Source organism: Vollenhovia emeryi, unplaced genomic scaffold (assembly GCF_000949405.1).
Source record: "Vollenhovia emeryi isolate VEMERY1.0 unplaced genomic scaffold, V.emery_V1.0 DF939126.1, whole genome shotgun sequence".
Taxonomy (NCBI): domain Eukaryota; kingdom Metazoa; phylum Arthropoda; class Insecta; order Hymenoptera; family Formicidae; genus Vollenhovia; species Vollenhovia emeryi.
Genome location: NW_011967240.1, coordinates 991,466 through 1,014,193, shown reverse-complemented (window position 1 = coordinate 1,014,193; position 22,728 = coordinate 991,466). Strand labels below are relative to the sequence as shown.

Here is a 22,728-nt window from a genome sequence, read left to right as displayed (position 1 = left end):
GTAGCAATCGTACGAATTTTTTCAGAGTATAGATCCAGCGGTCTCATTAACCAAGCCATGAATGTTTAATAATTTGCGCGACACATAAGCAAAATAAGTGCAAAACGCCATTGCTCGTTAGATTTTAACATTTATTTTTAAATCAGGTGAAATCTTACAGTAATACAATATAATTCTTCCGTTTCTATTTCGAGGTAAAAATTTAAGTAAAATATTTCATTGTTATTTTCAATAAAAATTATTTTGTTTACATAAATTCGTACTGGCTTGCTGAAGTAACGGACTTAGTAAATTAGAAAAAAGATTCTAATATTTGATACGTAAAAAAACATTGGTAACAGGAAACTTTAGCAGTTATCCCAAAAATTCGGATGTCCTCTGAAACGTTCAGCTTCGAAATTCCCTTTCGAAAGCTCATCTTGACGCGCCGAGTAACGCATACCGGTGACCTCAAATATCCCGCTGTGCGGCGTATGCGCCTTACAATAATGCCTTAGGCTTAATTCTATTTTATTTTCATACGTATCGAATAGCAAAACACATGTTACTTTCTGCGTTAGCACTGTGATCAGCACTACGTCCTGTGAACTACTTCTCTGTCTCTTGTATCGATCGATCTTCCGCACGGACGTCTTCGCTGAGAAACGCGTTCGTCGCTGGATATGCATCGCTGAATATATTCGTCGAACGTTTTTCGAAGCGAAACGCGCGAAATGTGTTCTCGTGTACCACGATCTCCCGAACGTACGGGGAATATTCTTAGAGAAGAGAAATATTTTAAACACAACTGACGGATATCATGCTCCAACGATTGTTTGTGTCTCGTGATCATCGCGAACACGTACGTCACATACGTTTCCTTCTACAAGATGACGCAATTTTCAGGGCACACGTGAACTGTCGCGGCGGCGAAGTAACCGAGTCGTAAAGCGGGCGCAACGAGGCGTTTGAATAACCGCGTTTGTACTCTACCGGCTTTGACAAGTGTCGGTTTCCTGTTGAGAGTATCGTTGGGAGTATTACGTGTCATCAGCACAGTCGTTATCTCATTTCGCGCAGTCGGGTCTTTGCGAATCGAGTTAAGTATTGGGGCGATCTCAAGATGTTAGCGACTACCGCGCGGGGAACATTCTGGCAGAAAAGTTGATAAAAGATGTATGTCACGAGAGTATCGTATTATTCTTTTAATCCTCGCGTTTTAATGGACCCGTTCTATACCTTAATCAACGTGTCTTGATCAATAAGAACCATTCATGACATAACATATTTAAGCAAGATGGTCGATTGACCTACTTTCTGACAATTTCTTTCTGGTGGATATAAGACGTTACAGCCATCTAAAAAATTGCTGCGAATTTCTAAGGTGAAAAGGACGTTGAATAATAAATAAGGGATAAATAATGCCGTCCTGGAAGATCGTGGTACACGGAGAATACGAACGGAGGATGTCGATTATTCGCAGCGCTGTGTTCAACAGGAACGCATTGATATGTATATAACGAGTGGCCCGAAATCTGACTTCCGGCCACTCGAATCCGCTAGTGAGTAGACTACGTCTCGCGAGCTTAACGGATAACCACGAAATAATTGGCAACGATGCTGATATGTAACGTTCCGGTGAAGAAAACTCGTGCGCTCCTCGCGAGCGAGAATTCTACGGTCCACTGTTCGATCGTGCGATCGACGTTTGTTCCTAGCAATCGCTCAGATTCTGTACCATCGAATTACATAAAACGAGTTGCATCTTGCTGCACTTTGTTATTGTAGTTTTTAGTCGGTGGAAGTCTTTTCGACGAATTCACAAGCGGCAAGCTGATTGTTCGCTATGATTGCAATTCGATCGTAAAGCATCTGAGGGCTCTATAAATAACAATGACAGTATTAGAAATAAATCCATCGCATAGCAAACGTGTATCTCCTGCGCACTGCTCGTTATATTTTAATATCTAGCGGTCCTGCAGTGTCTGTGATTATCATTTCGACATGCGGGAATTGAAGGGATTGCTCGTGATACTTACTGCGATCTGTCTTGCCGCAACGATTAACTTTTTAACACGATCATTGTACTTTCACGAATTGCGTTTCACGGCCTTGATCAAACGCAGCGAATAAATTGGGCTTACGGCTGGACATCAAACGTTGTCACGAAAATTGATTCATTACGGTATCAAGTAATTCATAAATGGCACCGAAAAGGAATTCAGATGTGTGTCGATTCGATTGAAATCCAAATAGTTTCTCGCGGGCAATAAATGGATTTTCATACTGAAGACTCGATCGAACCAAGTGTTCGACAAGGACTATTTCCGACGATTCGACCGGGAAAGAAAAGATCGCGGAAACGTCCGGCGAGTGTCCGGGAGAATTGAAAGAATATTCAATTTTTAAACGATCGATTGTCGCGATTTGCCAAACGCTATATGATTGTCCACGCGGGATCGCATCGCATGAACACGTGTCTGCACAGAAAAGCAGCCATCGCTATACGCATGTAATGTACCTTTCCGCACGCGAAACAGACATATGTCCTCGCGTGCCTTCTGGGAAATAAGAAAAGCAGCCTCCCAAGGGGCAAAGGAATCAATCATTCCTACCAGTCGCTTCGATCGTAGCAATCCGTTCGAATAATGCTAGATGCTTGAGGTTCCTTTCGTCAGCCAGTATTCAAATCTTGTTATGACACAGCCGATCGTGACAAACGGGCATCGTGATAACGCGCCGATTTTTCGTGTCGCAACTCCCTTGCGCCGTTTCCGTAACAGGCCGCGTCTACCATGAACCGTGCTAAATTATCGCGATGGTACGTGATAAAGTGGCGTTTCACAAATTCTGCAAAAGGATAGCCATCGTGGAATCGTGACGCGTCTCCGCTATCGCGTCACGATTACCTCGAAAAGCGAGAAACACTTCCTTCGTCTTTAGAATCGAGTAACGAAATCGAAGATTTATAATGACCTACAGCAATTGTCTCGAGTTCAGTAACGGCTGAAAATGGCAAGTACGATTCTTAGTCGTCGAAACGAAAAGTCGAGCCCGTCTGTTATCACGATACCGCGCATCCTTGCGAGATTTACACGAGAACAGCAGTAAGAACTACCAGCGGTAGTGTCGCGTCGACGTACATTCTACACCCAGTAGACGACGACGAGAATTTCCCGGCGTTCTTGCCCGCGCAGCCCATCCTGTCGAGGGGGATGTTCTGCACGGAATATTCACGATGTTCCGCAACCATCGTACAGACTGACCGCTTCTTCGACATCATCTCGTCGTCCTTGTCGCGCAAATTTCCGAGCCACGCGGCGTACCATCGTAGCTCGCAGTCGCAAATCAAAGGGTTATCTGCGCGAGAGAAAAAAAAACGGAGCAGAGAAAAGATGAAATTAATCACATCGTGCGAAATAAATGGGGCTTCTACTGAAATCTGCTTTCGATAAAAGTCTGGCTTCAACGACGTTATTTTATTCGGTTATCACTTTAGATATTCATTAAGACTTATGTAGTAAAGAAGATATCAATGGCTTTTGAAATATATCGCACTCGCTTAAATACTATAAACGTAGTTCAGACAAAAGGAGGTTAATAAAAGCTTCGGGATTATCGTATATTCGACTGAAAGAAGATTAACGTTAAATGTTGGAAAAAAGGAAAATGATATGTTACCTGTTATATCAATGTGACGTAGAGTATCAACGATGTTCTCCGTAACTTCTTCTGAGATATGTGTGAGCCTGTTGTTTTGCAAATTTAGAGTTTCTAGCGAATTGAGATTTTCGAATACCAGAGGCGGGAGTATTTTAATCCTGAAAAGATTACGTAATAATGTAGAATGCTGGGCACGTATATTAGAAAAATTGAAATGCTGTTCGATCTAAATTTCCAAATTGTATATGTGTGGAAGAAAGCGGTATTACATATTTTTCTGCAGATTAAGGAAAGTGATGGAATCTCCGTAGCCCGTGAAAGCGTCCTCCGGAAGTACAGTGATGTTATTTGACCGCAAATCAAGATGACGTAAGCGATGCAAACGTCGCAGAGCGTCGCTCGGTACCGAATGCAAATTATTATCTCCCAGTCGTAAATATTGTAGATTTTCTAAAATAAAAGATTGAAAATTATGGCGGAAGAAACATATTAAAACATGAAAACTGGTATGTTTAAGATATAAAAAATAAAGCCAGTAATTCGAAATTCTCTCGTAAAAATTTCCATGGTGCACTAACTTCTTTCAAAAGGGGCAAATTGATTTTCTCGTACGATGACACAAATAACGTAATTAAAATAGTCATGGATATGAAATATGTATATTAGAAAAAGTGATAGCAATCTAACTTGCAGTGCATGGCTTCGTTACGTGAGGAACATTAATAATAGCCCGCGAGAGTTACGACACGCTCAAACGAACTTCTTTCGATGAATTGTAGCTAGTTATAATTAAATCAAGCTACTCGTAGTGATGAATAAACACTCGATCAATCGGGAAGAATTTACGCAAGCATGAATCAAATACTTCGTTCAAGAGCTTTAATTGGATCCTTCAAATACATGATTGAAAAGTTCTAAATGGATGGGCTTCTAATAACAAATTTTAATTAAATATTGGACTACGGATAGAAAAATATTTAGCAGATAGTTAAGAATAATTTTATACACCGAAAGAACACATATTGCTATAATATAATACTTTATTCAATACACTGGTATAAATAAAAGCACAATATATTCTTACATTACAGAAACGCTTTGCAATTGATATCTGTTTGCTTTTGCGTTTTATTGTATAAAATTATTCCCCACACAACAGGATATGGAAAAAATTTTTTCTTCACTATATTCATATGTTATTAATATTTATTTATAACAGGCGTTCGCGTCTGATTTAATTATTTATCTTATTGATTGCGAAGCTAACCGTGTTGCTCGACCGAACTGTCGATGCTGTACGTTCACACAATGCTTTGTCGAAATATTGTCTTGGTAGTCGAGCTTGTGTTCATAGGATGCAGCAAGATGAAAGGTAGTTTGTAAAGTGTCGTTCGCTCGTTTATATCCACGTTCCCAAAGGGAACCGATTGCCTCGCCGGCAAGCAGCCATAGCATGCGGTAGATTTAAATGCTAAGCAGTTGTATCGTTCGCCACGATAAATAAAGTAGAACGTGATCTGCAGAGACTGCAGAAATTTTATGGTAAACTGAACACGAGGCCGCACACCAATTCTGCGGCTACACCGAAATCGGGCATTAAGACGATTTATCCATACAAGTTTAAAGTATGCAAATACATAGAAGTATAAACAAATATACAGGGTGTCCCGAAATTCGAGGATAAGAAGATTGCAGCACGAAAGTTCGTAAAAACTTAAACAATGAAATTGTATTCCATATTTTAAAATAAAGCAACATTTTAAGTATGTAAGAATTTAAAGTAAAACTAATCGTAAGCATTGGTTAAAGAGTCATCTGTCATCTGTCGATGATCGCGAATGTGTTCGACATCTAATACCATTGCACGTACGATACACAGATGACTCTTTAACCAACGCATATGATTGGTTATATTTTAAAGTCTTATACTTAAAATGCTACTTTATTTTTAAAAATGACATGTATTTTTATCACGTAATTTTTCACGAACTTTCGTGCTGCAATTTCATTATCCTTGAATTTCGGGGCACTCAGTGTATACAAGTTTAAACTGTATGCTGTATAATTAATTTAAAAAGCAGAACAACGCACAAGCGTTAATTATTCCTTTGCGCATTGTTAATAAAAATATTTTCCGTAGCAATTTGTTACACGTATAAATATATGTTTTGTTAGATTTTTAAATGCTTTATTTAAAAGAAGCAGTGGATGAAAAATGGTATTGATATCAGACGTGCTACAATTTAGTCATTTTAACGTAAGTGCTGTGTTCGTGTATCCTTGGTTAACAAGTTAAACACAGCTACGCTAGACTACACTTACCCTCAAGACCGATGAACGCATTGGCATCCACGTGGGTAATCTGATTTCCGTCGAGTTCCAAAGAATTTAATTGCGTCAAGTGAGAGAATACACGCGCCGGGACCTCACGAAGGTGATTGTGCGCCAATCCTAATGAATCGAGCGCTTTCAATCCTGAAAGGATAAAACGTTTTATCGATGAGCCCATTCATTTAATTGTATGAAATGCTCGTTATGCGTTCATTTTATAAAAGGGCTTTATTTATATGCAGATTGAATACATATAGTAGATAAAAAAAGAAGTTGGTTTAATTAAAGTTACAATTGTTCCGCAAAATGGGATCAGCAGAAACTGAATTGTTAAATAAGACACGTCTTATAAAGTAAAATGGATTATTGATTTTACCTTCGAAATCTCCTTCTTTTATGGTCGATATGCGATTCTCTTGCATTTCTAATTTCTTCAACAATTCTAACGAAGATAAAGCTTGAGTTGGGATCCTCGTGAGTTCGTTTCCGCCTAAGTTAAGTCTTTTGAGTCTCCGGCTAAAAGCGTGAAAATTAAAAATATTAAAATTAAGCTGAAATATTGGGATTCACTTTTTACTCGAAGCTTCTTATAATAATGTAAAATTTCGGTAAAGTCACAAAAATTTAGAAAATAAATTATTCTAAGCTATTAACCAAGCAAATATATTTTTCAGTTTCTTTTGGATAAAAGAGCTTTCTGATTTGGTTTGTAACTTAGAGTTTATAAAATCAGTAAAGAGTGACTTACTTATCGAGTCCTTTGAATGCATCTGGTTCTATACCGGTGATCTTGTTCTCATAAAGGGTGAGGATTTCGAGTGTGTCGAGACCTTCGAAAGCACTATTGTGGAGGGCTGTGATTTTATTACGGTTTAAATTCAAAATCAGGAGATGGTGGAGGTCTCGTAACGCGACGGATGGAACGATACTCAGTGAATTTTGGGAGAGATCCAGCTGTGTCAATCCCGTTCCTGTAAGGAAGTGTATTATTTGATTCCGTGTTTGCATTCGCGAGAACGCTTCTATAAACCTTGTAATTTGACCAATCCTGTTTCCGAGAATTTGTCCAATTTAATATAATAATTTCACAGATTCATTTTATTTCATAAAAATTACTTGGTTAATTAATAATATATATTTAATATATAAAACGTAGCGTATAAGTTTGGAATTTATTATTTCTAGTTATTAATTAGTACAAGGCACATTTTAATAGAAGGCAAATTTTAAATGTGATGCTGTCTGAATTTTTATTGAAAAAACTGGAGTTATTTAAAAATTATTTTAACGTTAGCTAAACTCGTGTTTAATTAAAAGAATTGATTTGCATTATACATATATATCAGAAAACTTCGAAATTACGTAGGTACATTTACATATGTATACACACGTACAAGAATGAATTTTATTTATATATTTGTTGAAATTGCTTTGCGTTTTGCGAAAACTGGTTAATGGTTATTTCGCAGAGCATAAAATGCCGCAGCGACTAATAGCACGAAGTTTCGGATCCTTCCTATTTTATATATAATTAATTTGCTGTAAAACGCACGATGCCCGCGCGAAACCGGTTGGGAAATAACGTTTTCTATGTTTAATGTACTTTCGACGTTGCAAGTTAATGCAACTGAGTGATGTCGCGCCGAGACGCCTCGCAGTGCCGCATTCTCATTAAGCTCCCGGTACACGCGATGCGGTTATCTCTGCGTAACTTGAATACGGCAGGTGTAAAAAGAACGTATTTTCTAGTCTCTCATAGTAATTTATTCCGAATCCGGATGGCTGTAAAGGCGACGTGGCAATCGAGTGAGTCCGGGATTTCGTAAAAGATTTAAAGGCGGGTTAAATTTACGACGTTAACGTGGATCTTGCGTGACAGATTGAGTGCTTTAATGTTGGCTTTAATTTATTTAAAAAAACTGGCTTTAAATCGCCCATGAAAGTTTTCTGACACTTGAGGACACACCGTTAAAGCATCGTTTCACGCCGTAAAAAAATATTACATGGAATGAAAAAATATTATATGACGCGTGGAATACTAGCTTTTTTCACTACTTCTCATTTACTGACCGCGATGTGCTTTGAAAAATTAGAACGTTGAATACCGCTGATATATTCATGAGCGAACTTAATCATGAATTGACTTTTCTAATTTTCTTTAGAAATTATTTCTAAAGGATTCTAAAAACTTGAATATTTGCATGAATATGTGAATGTACTAGATTACTTAAAAATTCATGATCTGGTCATTACTTGTCAAATTATCGTGAAATGTAAAAATTACTATCTTAATAATTTTTCAAGTCAAAGATATTAAAATATTTAGTATTTAGTTTGTTATAACATTTAGCTTCGTATGTAATTAATGTTTGTGTGTAACTGATACTTTCGTGATGTGACCTTTCGCAGTTCTATTGAGGTAAATTCAACATTCGGTAATGCATAATGGGTTTTCCAAAAATAATTTGAAAACCTTAATATCGTAAATATCACTAGGCCACGCTGAGATGAAATTAAAACAAAGATAAAAGCATAACAAAATTGTTGATTCGAGGAAATTAGTTCGGATTTTGCAAACAAAATTGATTTTATAAACCATCTTGTTTTTTTTAAATCTTACATTGTACATTTTGACGAAACGCAAATGACATGGATTTCATACATTGCTATTTTCTCTGGCAACGAAATGAAAATGTTCAGCTCTCTTTGGCGTGCCCCATTGATATTTCTGTTAAACTCCGCTGTAATCGAAGACGATCCGTACCACTCACCGATAGAACTAAGGGAAGATTCTTCGAGCACCGCGAGGCTACTGTTGTGAATGGTGAGGTGGCGTATGTCGAGCCCGAGAAACACGTATCCCTGCAACTTGGGCAGGTTGTTATGCCTGAGCCTAAGATAGAATATCACGAGGCTCGGCCTTCCCTTAAGCACGGCCATGGCCTTGGAGATGTGTTGCAGGTCAGTGATCTCGCACACAATGTCCAGGCCGGATTTCTTGACGCTGCAGTAACAGGGCGCGATCTCGCTGTGGGACGGACAGACGCTCGACGTTTGCGCTAAGCTCGTCGCCAGAATGAGGCAGAGCAACCACACCAGCCGCCACACATCCGACAAGGCTTGCTCCCTCATTTTTCGTGCGACTCCACGCTTCACCCCCGCGACTTTGTCACAATGGCCGAACCTCCCGTGCCTTGCTTTCGCCCTCCGTGTCTATCCCCCTGGCGTTCACTCTTGCTTTCTGTCGGCCGCACGCCTCTTTCCAATCTTCCCCTCGCGCCGTCTCCGTTTCTGTACCTGCAGCCTGCTACTTAGCCTCTGCTCTTCTCATATCCATTGTTCGCTCTGCCACGGTGTACTAGTACACCGAGTCTGCAAGTAAACGGAAGCTCGGTAAATCAAAGAGAGATATGTAGCTTGCGCAAGATTGATTTTTAAATGTAACGCAAATGAAATATTTCCAACCTATCTATTATTAATGTCATAAATGTTGTTACTTTGTTACGGAGGTAATAATGTCGATTCAACAATTTCTTTTTTCTCAAACGTAACGTGCCTCTTTACAAATCTATTATAATACTCGTTGGTCAATACATTTACAGAAAATACGACGTCGCAATAACACTTCTCAAATATCGTGCAATATTTGCCCCCCTTCAGTTTAATATTTATCCAATAACTATGTAGTTTATATAGAAATGGAAGATGGAAATTCACTGGAATTATTGCTAGCGCAGAATAGCATGCATATTCTGGCACGAAGCAATAATGCTGTATACGAGCGGTATTTTGATCGCACTGGTGTGCTGCAAACTTATAATACGAAAATATTCATGTATATGCGTAATAAACGTCAACTTATTGGCAGTTACGATAACTGCGCGAAACTTCTACGCAGAATCGTTAATAACTGTAGTAACATTACATTTTAGTATCCGTTAGTGGAGCTATATGCAACGTTACAATGCTGTTAACATCTTCATAATAATGCCACTAAAAATGTAGCATGTCGAAAAACACAAGTCACTCTTGCATTTTGTTCATATATTTATATTCAACGTTTGTTAATTTATATATGAACGCTTTGCAAAAGTAAGCGCTAAAAAGAATGTATCTTTCTCTTTTGAACATATTAAAAATTCATTTTTTTTATTACAAAATTACAATTCCAGGCAAGAATAATTTTATAATAAAAATATGAACAAGTAAAGTTAGCTCAGGACCTATATAATATAAATCAGATGGAAAGGAGGACGCCAAATCGTTACTTAGATCCGAGCAAGACAAAGGTAGCCCAATAATTTAAAAACGGTATATGTATTCACATATTAAATTTAAATTGTTGGAACTGCCTTTATCTTGCTCGGACCTAAATAATGATTCAGCGTTCTCGTTTCCATTTGATTTAAAAATATGAATTTAGCCTCCATTGAAATGGCTAAAATTGCGATGTGGGTCAAAAACATTAGTAGCACATTTATATTTAAATGTGTTAATATTTTATTGTCATGAATTTTCATTATATGGCTTTTATGCTAATCCAAAAAAATAAATTCTATTTCGTTTTGTAACGATAAAATGTTTGTTAAGGAAAACTCGACTCCGAATTTATGCCTGTTGCTGTCGAATTTTCAGATTAGTGCGTAGGTCCATCTTGTGATAAGCTCGCGGCGTGGTAACGCGCCCAAATGCTTGATGAGCAATTTACGCTTACCGAGCCATGCGGCGGATACCGTGTCTTCTTCTAGCTCGTAATATACTCAATGGAAGACGCAAAATAAAGTGACGATGCGTACTCGCGTGATCACTAGTCATCGCTTTTGATGTCACTGCGTAATAGTCAATCGATTAGCTAATCGACCGCAGGCGCGCCACACCGACGTCTTCTCGAACACTCTCGCATCCTTGTTACGTAACAAATACACTCAAGCGATTAACAAAGTTCGCAGATGTCCACGAGGAAAACTCGTCGGCTCCTAAAGCGAACGCGCTTCAGCGCACTGCAAGTCGGAAGTGGGTCAATTCTCACATCGCGCGCGAGTATCGTTATCACTCTCCCGATGATGATATCTGAGGGAGTCTCGGGACACAATCGGCCAAGTAACGCCGATATTGTGCGACGAATGTGACACTACTACGGGAGTAGCTCGCGATACCACTAGCGTGCGTGAATGATTTATTTTCCCGATAAACACCTTTCACCACAGTCCACACGCTCCACCTACGCAGCCGCAAACCCGATCAACAAATTCGCCACGGAGCTTCCCGCCACCACCCACGACGTAATCACTCACTGCTTCCCCATTTGGCAGTAATATTCGCACCGCTGTCCATCCGGCGCAATTGCGCCGCGAGAATCGCGCTCGGTAGTTGCGTCACGATGTTATCGTCGTTCTGCAGACAGTTATTGACAGGAGCGGCATCAGTGACTCGTTAGCGTGGAATCAGCCTCCCGGTAATTTTCCCGGAAGAAACGTATCCGCGGTGGCGACGCGCGTCCGATACGCAATTCCCTCGAATCCGGAAGTACAAGGCGTGAATCGACGTGGTCCAGGTGGATTTCGAAGTGATTTCTAATGATTCACAATAAAGCCTTAGCGGAATCGACGACACTGATAGCGAGGCTATCGCTAAGACAGTCTTCTGGCCAAGACGCGAAAGCGTTACAATTTGTAGAGCCGAGCTCTCTGCTCGGTCACTGGTGACCGGGTGTCCGTTGGCATTATCATTGCCCGACTAATGGACCCCTTCCGGTACAGAGATCATGGGATCGCGACCGCGAGAATACGCCGGCCAACATTATCGTGTGCGCCTACAATACGCACATCTAGTGTTTCATGTAAAGAGCTTGTAGCTGCGAGGGAAAAATATGGAGTGATGAAAAATTTTATACCTCGATTTTTACGAGTTTTCCGTATAGAAACATCGCGTTTAATATCTCGGTAATATCCCTTTTCCGTCTTTGTTACATGAGAGAATTCATAAAGCACAAGATTTTTGCTCTCGGTAGAAATCTTCTTAGAGTAGCAATATCGAAAATTAAAGCATGAAGTGATGTGCAGTATATTCACTTCTTTATTAATACTTTCAACATTTTTAACGACGTCACTTGGAAGATTATATTTGAAATGTGATATTGTTTACTGAAATGTTTTCATGACTGCTATAGCCATGACATTGTTCATGCATACTGACAGTAACAGAAGAATAATGCAAACATATTAGTTCCTTTTTACTTTGAAATGTAAATATCTGTTTTCACATTTCGTATGTGCGAATTTGTGCGAGTAATTTCTACATATCATTAACTTTGTTAATTTTATAAACGAAACGAATGGATGGATGCGAGTATAAATTCATACTCCGGAAATATAAAGTTTTTAACACAAATGTCATCAGCAAAATGAATGAGCTGATATGCTGGGCTCTGAAAGCGTGGAATAAGTATCTACCATACGTGTGGAGAGAGAGAGAAAAGTGGAAATACCTTATTATATATTTCAAATTTACTATGCAATATTCTATCATTTTTCTACTCAAATTTGAATCTCTAATACCTTTGTGTTACGTTTCCTAGTTACGTTCAAACATATCTTCGTATCATCAAATTCGTATAGCTAGTAAAACGAGAACGTTAATCTTTCTCTATATCTCCCAATATAATCTCATTTTTTCAAATTAATGAAGTTAGCAGATATCACTTTCGGATCGGATAATTAGTTTCATTTATTATCTAAAGACAATTCGTTTTGAATTAATAATTGGATTAGTCTATCAGGTTATATCGTAATTACGGATTATTGAATCCGTCGTTGCAGAGAGATGGAAAAAGAGACGGTCGATAGGGGCAGACGATGCATCATTATGTATTCCGAACATAGACCTTCACATGCTCTTTTCGAAATTGACAATTGATACATCGCCACGATTGCCAATTGAGTTCGGTAATGATTGCGTTCGCGGAGAGGGCGGTATTAAGAGCTTTCAACTTTTGCTGTGCTGATTTCTTCCAGGAGTGACGCTTTTGCTCTTAAATTTCATTCTCATTTAGCATAATGAGCGTAAAATTGAAAACGTTATCGACATGCCGCGAATGCCATGGTTGAGAATTTAATGTAGAAATATGATTTCTATGATGACACGAGAAATTGCTTCGTCGAGATGAGAGGAAATAATTATTGAAGAGAAGTGGTAGCAGAGAGATAACAATATATAAATTCCTATCTGTAAAATTTCATAATTCATAAACGACAAATAATAATCGTGCATTAGCGCACTGTAAGGAACTTAAAATACGGTGCGCTCTATATTACAAAATGGATTTGATACGTAATACGCTTTTAGCACTGTGTCTCTCACATTGTGATTCGTGATAAAGCTTCGAGGATAATGTGGGCTTGAGAACAGTAATTAGCACATCGAGTATTTGGACAAGGGGCGAGTCCTTTCGGTTGACTAGTTGACGTTGCCCAAATCGATTCGTCTTCGCTTGCGCGACAATGGCTTGCTTCGCTTTGTTTCTACGACGGTAGAATAAATTGTACAGTCTAACGAGAGAGGGAGAGAGAGAGGGGGGGAGAGAGACTGTTAAATTGAATGACGTCGACACTTCGATAACGCCGTTTGCAGCAGACACGCTTTTTTCATTTTCCATACCAACGCGCTTACGCGATTAATTTTCGAGCAGAGGAAAGAAAGGAAGAGACCGTAAAATCTAATTAAATAATCATAATCTCAAATATTACCGCTTTTTTGATAATCAAAAATGATATCGCGATGCTTTAACTTGCGATTAATGGAGAACGCGGATGAGGTATGTTCGTATCGTACGACCTATAGTTCAAACATATTTGCGATTTCATCACATTACGGTTAAATTAGCTAATCGTATTCCATGACTTGTGTCTGCTTTATTTTCCTAACAGACCCGAGCGGATGCTTTCAGCTTAATTGTAGCGACCAGGTTCTCAGAAAAGTTTTTTGATATTTTATCGGGTGGTATTTTCATCAATTTAACGTACGATGACTCGATTATCCACTGCTCAAATATATTCGACAACACGTACAGAATAAAGGCAAATTATTGTTTGACCCAATAATACCATTTTCAGAAAATCATAATGATTACAGAATGTTTCTCTTTGCTTCAATTGCTGTAATTTTATATATGCATTGTGCGATTGCACGTGACCCACATATACGATCATATTTTCAATTTTATTTTATTATTATACCACGCTCTCCGTTGTATCTTACTGCGAGAATCAAAACCAGTTTTGATCCCAGTTGAATTGCAACGATTCGATTCGTATCAAATTCTCGGGATGCGGCCTAAATCCTTAGCATGCTTCAGCGTTAAATATATGATGGGCTTGTTACGCTTTATTAGCATACATTGCGTGTGATTAACATGCGTCGTTGGGTGTACCGACGCATGCGATGAGGATCGACATGTGCGTTTGCGTAGGAGCATTTCGATGGCGAACGTTGCATACGATTAATATGTGTAGACCAACGGAATCAAATGATTGAGTTTCTGGAACATTTTTATCGTTTCGTGCTCTCGCAGCTAATGCAACGCTGACTGAAACTAGTGAATGATCGTATGCTTTGTGGAGTCTACAATCAATTTAAGAGATCCATAATATTTTGATTCATTTTGTCTATAAAATGTGAACTGTCATTATAGAAAAGTGCTCAACTCTTCTGAAGGAGTAATATGTTTTAGTTTTGCATGTTGTTATTTCTCGTCGCGATACATTCGAATTCGACTCGAGCGCTAGGAATTGGTAAAACGATTAAAATGTGACAATGTGATAATGTGAAAACGTGACCGGAAAGTCCCCATCGCTTTTAAAGTGAAAAATTAATCATTTAGCAATTAATACTTGTTTGAAAGTGATTGTCAACTTTATGGACTTAATGACGTCGTTCCGCGCAATTTATGTAATGGAAAATCTGTTTCGAATTATAAATCTAAGATCTCCCCGATGAATATTTATGTAGTTTGAACAAATGATATAGCAGGTACAATAATAGAACAGAATACACACATACACGTGTCATTAGAACATTAACGAGGTAATAATCCCAAACGATCTCATCTCCAAGGAGCCGTGTCGCATTTGGCGAGTAGATTCGTACGTCGGAATACCTAAGGCTTGATTGGATATTTGCATAAATCTTTTATGCATATCGCGTAGGCTTTAAGTCGCGGCATCGCGAGAGAAATATCCCGCGAACTCGCAATGTTCTTAGTTCGTGAAATCATTTCCGGAATTGTCCGTTATTCCATCCCGGTTCGCAAAATGAAAGAGACAGGTGTACTCTGCTTTTCCATCCTCTCGCGGCAGTTATTTTTCTCTCCGGTCGAGGGAAAGCTACATTTTCCCGCGGAGTCGACGGAAATCGCTGAACTTCGGCGTGTCCGTTTCGCGGATGCTTCCGTCTCCACTGTGCGCGACATTTACAGACACTGTTCCATTCATAATTGAACCGTCGTCTTTTTACGCGGAAGAAAGTCGAAAAATTGTCCGCCCGTGTGACAATTCCAGGCCGTGTCGCAGGTAAAAAAGGCATTCGTAGGTAATGCTGCGCCCAACGGAGACCGCAAACCTCGCGGAGCCATTAAATCGTTGGCTTTGCAGGAACCGCTGCGTGTAATGTGGGGCGGATTGGAACTTTCCAAAAATGCGCGCTCGTGTTCCACCGTAAGAAGATTACGTGGAAGATTATGGTACGGACTCTCCCCTTACTGAACACACGTGGGAAATACGTTATTCACATTCCCCTTCGCGCTCGCCGGTTTCAGCCGTTTCTAGCCCCAATTAACTCGACTTGCCCCTTTATATTAACGCTTGCGGATATTACGTTCGCGCTAGCATATCAATTCACGAAGGCTGCACATCTCGGCTGAAACTTACGATCTGCGCATTAATCTTTCTCATCCCTTCCTTAACGTTTCGCGTACGGAATTGGTACAATAACGGAACAGCTGATAACGTATCTAAAGATTAAAACGGACGGGGGTGTGTATTTGTGAAACGGCGAATTAAGCCGTACGTCGTTTTATATTCGGAATCGCGAGCGTTACTAATGCATACATTTGACCGTATCGGCGTGTGTATTGTTTGACTCTTCATTTTCGTAAATGCTGTTCATCTGTGTAGACGGTCCATTCGGGCGTTTCGCACTGGCAAAATGGAACCAATGCTGCCAGAATGTGCTCGGCGAGAGATTAAACTGTTGGAATATCCAGCGGATATTTTCGCGCCGCTATTTCAGAATTGGATTGATAAGGAGAAGTAGGAGCGCGTCTAGATACACCGGAGCATGCATTTCGCGATTACCGTGTAACTTGCAATGTTATTCACTACCAGAATCGGATGTTCTCGGCGGGTCCGGAGTGTGCCGCCGGCGTATCTGCCGCGAAATGCGGGAATACGAAATGCCGAATGCGCTTCTCGCATCGCGGCGTCCGAATGCGCCATGCAAGGCTGAACTTTCGGCAGCGCTCGTCGGGGGTAGAATTCGCGGTCCGCTTTTAATTCTGCTGGAGACTGTACAGTATATTCACCTTTTAACCCCGCGGCGGCGTGACGGGATGCGACGAGTTCTAACCGAATATTTTGTCCCGAACAACAGGTGAAAAACTCACAGGCCTGCATTACGTTTTCCAACCCCGGGAATGTATATTTTGATTAAACTTTTAATACAAATTGTTTCATCGCGAGTTTCTAGATTGCATATTTTCAAAAACTTCAAAGATATAGAAAAAGATTAAACAGAAACAGACTAATGGGATTGGAAATTATATCAGAAGCCACTCGATGAGACGCCGTTGATTGGACAACATTCTCAGAATCATTGCGCTTTTCTATTATTTCCCTTGTTTTTCACTGATTTGCAATAAAACAACGTGCACGTGTACGGAAAAGTAACGCGGTAATAAAATTTTGCCATTTCGTAAAAATGATTTCGCATTGTCATTCTAACAATGGAATATAAAAACGATCTCTCTTTAATGTAAAATCGCGTGACGTGGTGAACATTTGATACATTCCGACGTTACATCGCGACGTGCATTTTAACGTAAAAATACGTTGCGACGTTCTGTCAACGACTTGACAAATGGCCGAAGAGTGCTTGAGGCAGGAAGAAAAGAACATTGGGCGAAAACCCGACAAATCGTCTTCGGCGCGAAACGGGCACGCTTTCTTTGGCGTCGCATTCGCTATAATAGTTGGATAAGTCTTAGAGACGACAGACGAAATATACGCCCGTCAGGATGTTTCCCGCCTGACGCCCGATGCTTGAGGAAAATATATCTGGCATAATGAAGTACCCCCCCAGTTTCGACTAATGGCGTACCATTAGTCAAAACGCCGCGTTCTCATAAGAGGATTTCACATTCAAACACTAACGAAAGGGACGATCACAAAGTTTCTCTTCCTTTTTCCCCCCGACCGTGCAAACTCTCTAACGGTTCGTCAATTTTTTTTGAATGTCCAATTTGTCGCCCGCACAAGATTACTGGAGATTTATCTGCCTCGTGCAATCTGTATTTTCGTTTCAACAACAGTCCACTTTGGGCTCTTATCCTCTCACAAGCTTTTCTCATTTTATACAAACATAATTATTCCCTCGAGTTTGCGGTTTATGTACGCACTATTCCAGAGCTTACGTGTTTAATTTCCAGAATTTTTATCTCTTTTTAAATTGTTACGTTTTGCCCTCATAAAATTTATATCAATACTACATGCGCAACGGTTCCCTTCCTTTGTTTTTTTTCCGAATTTCTATACATTGTTTTGTGGTTTCAGTGTTTTAATATTTATAATATAAGTGTAATACAATCACACAAATAAATTTCTAAGTGTTGCATTCAATACAATGTGTTACGATATCGATCGTATCTTATCTATACTGAAAAGATGAAATTTTATGCAACATCCTGCGCGTCACGTTCACGTCCCCAGTTAACTATCACTAGATTCCAACATTTCAGACAGAGCAAAATTAATGGGCAAACGTACAACGCTTTCCAATTATCGCCGTTCTACGGAATGTATATTTCCTGTTGGTCGTTTTATCAACGTGCCGTTTTACTTGTTCGTATTTCGTGTCTCATAGTCCGCGAACTATCAAAAGAAAATTGCGTAAAATATTTTAGCTTTCGAACGCGTCAGCGACGTGTGCGTGTGTAACTTTATTCTTCACCGAATACGCGCCGGGGCAACGACAGTCGTTAAAGTACGAAACCCCGCGTTTTATTTTCAAACGGAAAACACACGTACATAACAACCTATACAGATTAATGTCAAACCCCCGCTCTTTAATAAATCCCCATGTTATGCTTCAATTTTCCAGTGCGAATGGATGGACATTAAATCATCAACGCATGAAAATAACGTTATCGGAAACATGAATATCTAGCCAATAGATTGCATATTTCTCTGGGTACGCGGTATCCATTTAATTATGAAAACAGCGATGACGCAATTTTGGCGTGTATCAACGCGTTGCTACAGGCGGTTTCCAACTTTCCTATTTGGGCGATTAAAAAATCGAATCATCGAAAACATGCGATATGCAAATTCGTACGTGCGAGTAATTGGACTCTCTCGTTCATAAACTAGTCTCTTTCTCTCTCTCTCTCTCTTTCTCTCTTGGGCCGCTTCTATTTCCTACCGAAAACATTTTGCGCTTGAATCGTCATAGACTTTCGCGAACAAGCTTGTGCTGTGTCCGCGAAACATATGCAAATGCGACGCGCGGCATAACAGCAACACCGTCGCGCATCGGGAGTTTGCATATTTTCCTCCGGATACATGTGCGTCGGCAACGGACGAATGCGTTGAATAAGGGCGCGTCGCGACGTCGAACTTGGTTCCGGTCGCGGAATATGGCATTCGTTAGCGCCGGTATAACGGCTGAATGACCTAATGAACCGTGCGTGCGTCCACCAGCAGATTCCTAATTAGACCTGGCTCGTACGCCATGGCATTGTCCTGTCGCGCGTACTAATAAAACGGTACAATAGCACGTCCATCATTGTTAGAATATGCTTCATTTAATATTAATAATTGTAAGCTTTTTAAACACGTGTGACAGTTATAAGAAAATTATATATTTAATGGTGGACAATATCTTTGTCTTTTTGTTAATAGAAAATTTATAAATCCAGTAGTTCGTTCCGTATTTGTTCAATTAATTGTGTGATACATGCTAAATCGTTGTACAACGAGCGATTGACTCGGGAAGATCAAATGTTTCGTGCTACGTTTATATTGACAAAATATATAAACGTTGTTTAATTGATTGTTATATTAAAAAATAATATTTTGACAAACAATTAAACTTTAAGTCTGCAAAAACTTTTCTTGATTGTCTAATTACAACGATTAAAGAATGATCTATTAAGATAATTTTTCGACAATGTTAGTTTAAAATTAAATAAAACTATTGCGCGAAACAATTTCCAGTGTAAATTTGGATTGAAATTGAGTCATATCATTTTTAAAAACTGAATATTTTCTTTCTAAGAATTCAATATCTGAAATATGATAGGGCGCTCATCGTTTTTTGCCATTAAAATTTTCATATTTTTATTGAAATTTTATCGCAATTTTATTGAAAGCAAACTTCAGAGATGGGTCATTCGCGAAATTGTTAAAACATGCGGCAAAAATTTAAGATAAAAATTTATTACAAAACAATTATTTATTTTATACCTTTTTTCGGAAAAATACAAAATATAACATTTTTTTAATTACACGGTATAAAGAGATTATAATTTTATATGTTATTTACCACAAAATTATTTGAGAACGCAAAACACACATTACATAGCAATACTGTGTGCCGACGTAACATAGGTAACATTAACATAATATATTGGGATATAGTTATAATCTACATATAAATGAGAAATATAGATTACATATATTTCACTAGAAGGAAAAGGGAACATTTTTCCATAATAAAATTTTAACGATGAATATTATAAAATCTTGATAAAAAGTTTCCTATGTGTCATATAAGCATTAGTAAGGATATTTTAGTATCGTATTATAATAAGATAATTAAAAATATAATAGTAAAAGAAGCCTTAATAATGGTATATCGCAAAACTTATTATTAGTCACATTGAGTTCAGGTTTCTCGTTCTATTGACAGAGGGATTTTATTCGCTGCTAGGTATAATAAATCGTAAAATCCGATTACCGCGCATTATCGGACCCTTCATTATGCGACAGAATCGATAGATGAACCCTTCGTCATCGCGGAAATCTATCGAGTCTTTATCACGAAATCGCGATGAAGTTAGAAAACATTTATTTGAAGACACGCGAAGTGTAGTTTCGAAAGATGGACCGCAGGTTGAAAGAGAGAGAGAGAGAGAGAGAGGGAGGGAAGGAGGGAGGAGCGAACAAAAAGGTATGACAGAGAGACGGAAATGCGTCGACGCATGAGAAAGCCCAAGGTGGCACGTGCATTAAGTGATCCATCCGTGACAAACTGAGGTCGGCTACAGCTCTCTATCCATGGGAGGTAATTTTATATTCTCCCCTTGGCCTCGTACTTACAGTCACGACGTTACTTCACCTGTTGGTTACTCGACGTTTCGCTTGGCCTCCCCTAGCGTATACGTAATATTGATCCGCCACCACCCGGAGGGAGGCGAGGTAGATTCCGGCTGTCCTGCAAGACCTCAGCGAGTATAACGTGACTCGGGCGTATAATCGCGATCGTACCGATTCAAGAAAGACAGCGTCGAAAGAGTGGTCTCCCTTAAGGAGATGACCCATATTCCTAAGATTAGCCAATTATGCGTCTCGAAACAGGCTGCCGCCGCCACTAACAGTTCTCAAAAAGTACGGGATTACAGCGCTGGGATTATCTTTGCGGAGCATTGGAAGTAATGGAGGAACTCTATGTTCAGCGAACGTGCCATAATAGCACAGTGGATACTATTTGTGTGTCATTTGTACTTTCGCGCTCAAAAAGCTATAGATACGCGATGCACAGCACATGTATATCCGTACATATACACGTGCAAATTTAATCTAGGGCGCTTAAAAATAAAGTACAACTCGTATTTATATGAGTGCTTTTATTTTCTCTCGTTAGTCAGAAAACTGCGGTAGTGTGTCTTCAACATAAATCTTTGAGATTTATCTCTCAATACGGAAAAGAAAATAATAGAAGTAGCGTTTGCTATTCTATAACCGACATTAATCGACGAGGAAACCAGAGCTTTTTTTTTCTTTGAAAATATTAAAGTCGTGCTGATAAACCGCTCGCTTCCATGTCTTCCGTTTTTACTGCATTCGTAAGATATAGATTAAGCAAACTAGGCAGCTTCGCAAACTTCCACGAGGTTTCTCGCGCTTAATTAACCACGTCGGAATTGAATTCGCGGCCTATTTAATTTTGCCCATGAATTTTGAGCCGTGTTGCTTCCGCCTATCACGCGATGCATTTCAGCCGTATGGAAGAAACATCAAGTAACACGAGTAATTAGTTGCGACAAAACATAGAAACATCTAGCAACAGGCGAGTCAGATTTTCATGAAATAAACTCTCTGTATTTCATATACTAGCATGACCATCGTTGGATAAATAAATGAAAATAAATAATTTTGAGTAAATGTTGATATATCAGTTACATTCTATTACGACAATTAGATTAAAATAACTGCACACATTAAAAATATAATTCGTTGCGTTTATATTGTTAGTCATATGAAACTGAACAAACAGACATGAATAGCGACACTTTAATTAACTTATTCTTTTATGCGTCAAATAAAACTGGCAATTACATCTTCCAGCTGCATACGCAGGCAGTTAAAGATTTTTAGTTCTTTTGTTAAATAAAAAGTTGACTTTGCAAATAATTAACAAAATAATTCTTTGGTAATTCGCCGATACGCGCATTTTTTTTCTATAAAAGCAAGTCATATTGTGCAAATTTCTTGTGACTAAATTAAATTCTTGAAAAATTGCTCTTTATAATAAAATTGGTTTTTTTCTTTTAATCCATTATTGCGCGCGGTTGCAATATACAATTGAGTGTGCTTTTGACATTTTCATTGCATTAATTTAAGCATCAACGTAACGCTTCGATTATTATCGTCTGAAGTACAAACACGCTTGCTGTTGTAAAATCAATGTTATTACGCGAAACAAGGTAACTTTCTATGTAAATCAATCGAGAGAGAGCACTTTAATCTTTATATATGAAATAAAAATATGCGTATACATAATATATATATGCATTTTTATTTCACATTTTATTATACAGCGAGCAATGTATATCTCACCCCGCCTCCCCTTCTCTCTATGTAACTCTATCTCTCCTGCCTCTTTTTACAAGAAACTTTGAAAAAATGATGCAAATTCTGTTATAAAAGATAGACAATTCCGAAAAAGCAACTATACGTGGTCAAATTTTGTGCTATTTTATTGTTAAATAAACACACATTTTTAGATAAACTGGATTACAAGTAACAAACAATATTTTATCGTGAAATATTCTAAAATGGCAGACATTGGTTCTGTGATACTAGAGAAATATAATTAAGTCTAAATTTAAAAAAAAATTGAATGCTTCTGATATGCAAGAGTATTTATATCGCACTGTGCAAAACTAAAACATGATTATGTCAATCACCTTGATCAGTACTATGTCATATTACACTCTTTATGCATTTTTATTATTCTTTCCGCTGTATCTTTATTTTAGAAGAA

The 22,728-nt window shown here is 38.7% G+C and overlaps 1 protein-coding gene across 3 annotated transcripts in view; it reads right to left on the bottom strand.

The window, feature by feature from the left end:
- Positions 1-113: 113 nt before the first annotated feature.
- Positions 114-22,728, bottom strand: part of LOC105568977 (leucine-rich repeat-containing G-protein coupled receptor 6) — a 100,709-nt gene continuing 78,094 nt past the window's right edge. For 2 of the 3 annotated variants that reach the window (XM_012025079.1, XM_012025078.1), the window contains 7 exons: positions 8,745-9,345; positions 6,722-6,944; positions 6,350-6,489; positions 5,965-6,117; positions 3,912-4,092; positions 3,661-3,800; positions 114-3,339 (listed from right to left, as the gene is read on the bottom strand). In XM_012025079.1, coding sequence (XP_011880469.1) covers positions 3,071-3,339; positions 3,661-3,800; positions 3,912-4,092; positions 5,965-6,117; positions 6,350-6,489; positions 6,722-6,944; positions 8,745-9,105 — 1,467 coding nt within the window. In that variant the 5' untranslated portion in view covers positions 9,106-9,345 and the 3' untranslated portion in view covers positions 114-3,070. Of the gene's footprint in view, positions 3,340-3,660; positions 3,801-3,911; positions 4,093-5,964; positions 6,118-6,349; positions 6,490-6,721; positions 6,945-8,744; positions 9,346-10,687; positions 11,803-22,728 lie in introns of those variants that run through there. The other variant, XM_012025077.1, reaches the window with a different exon arrangement.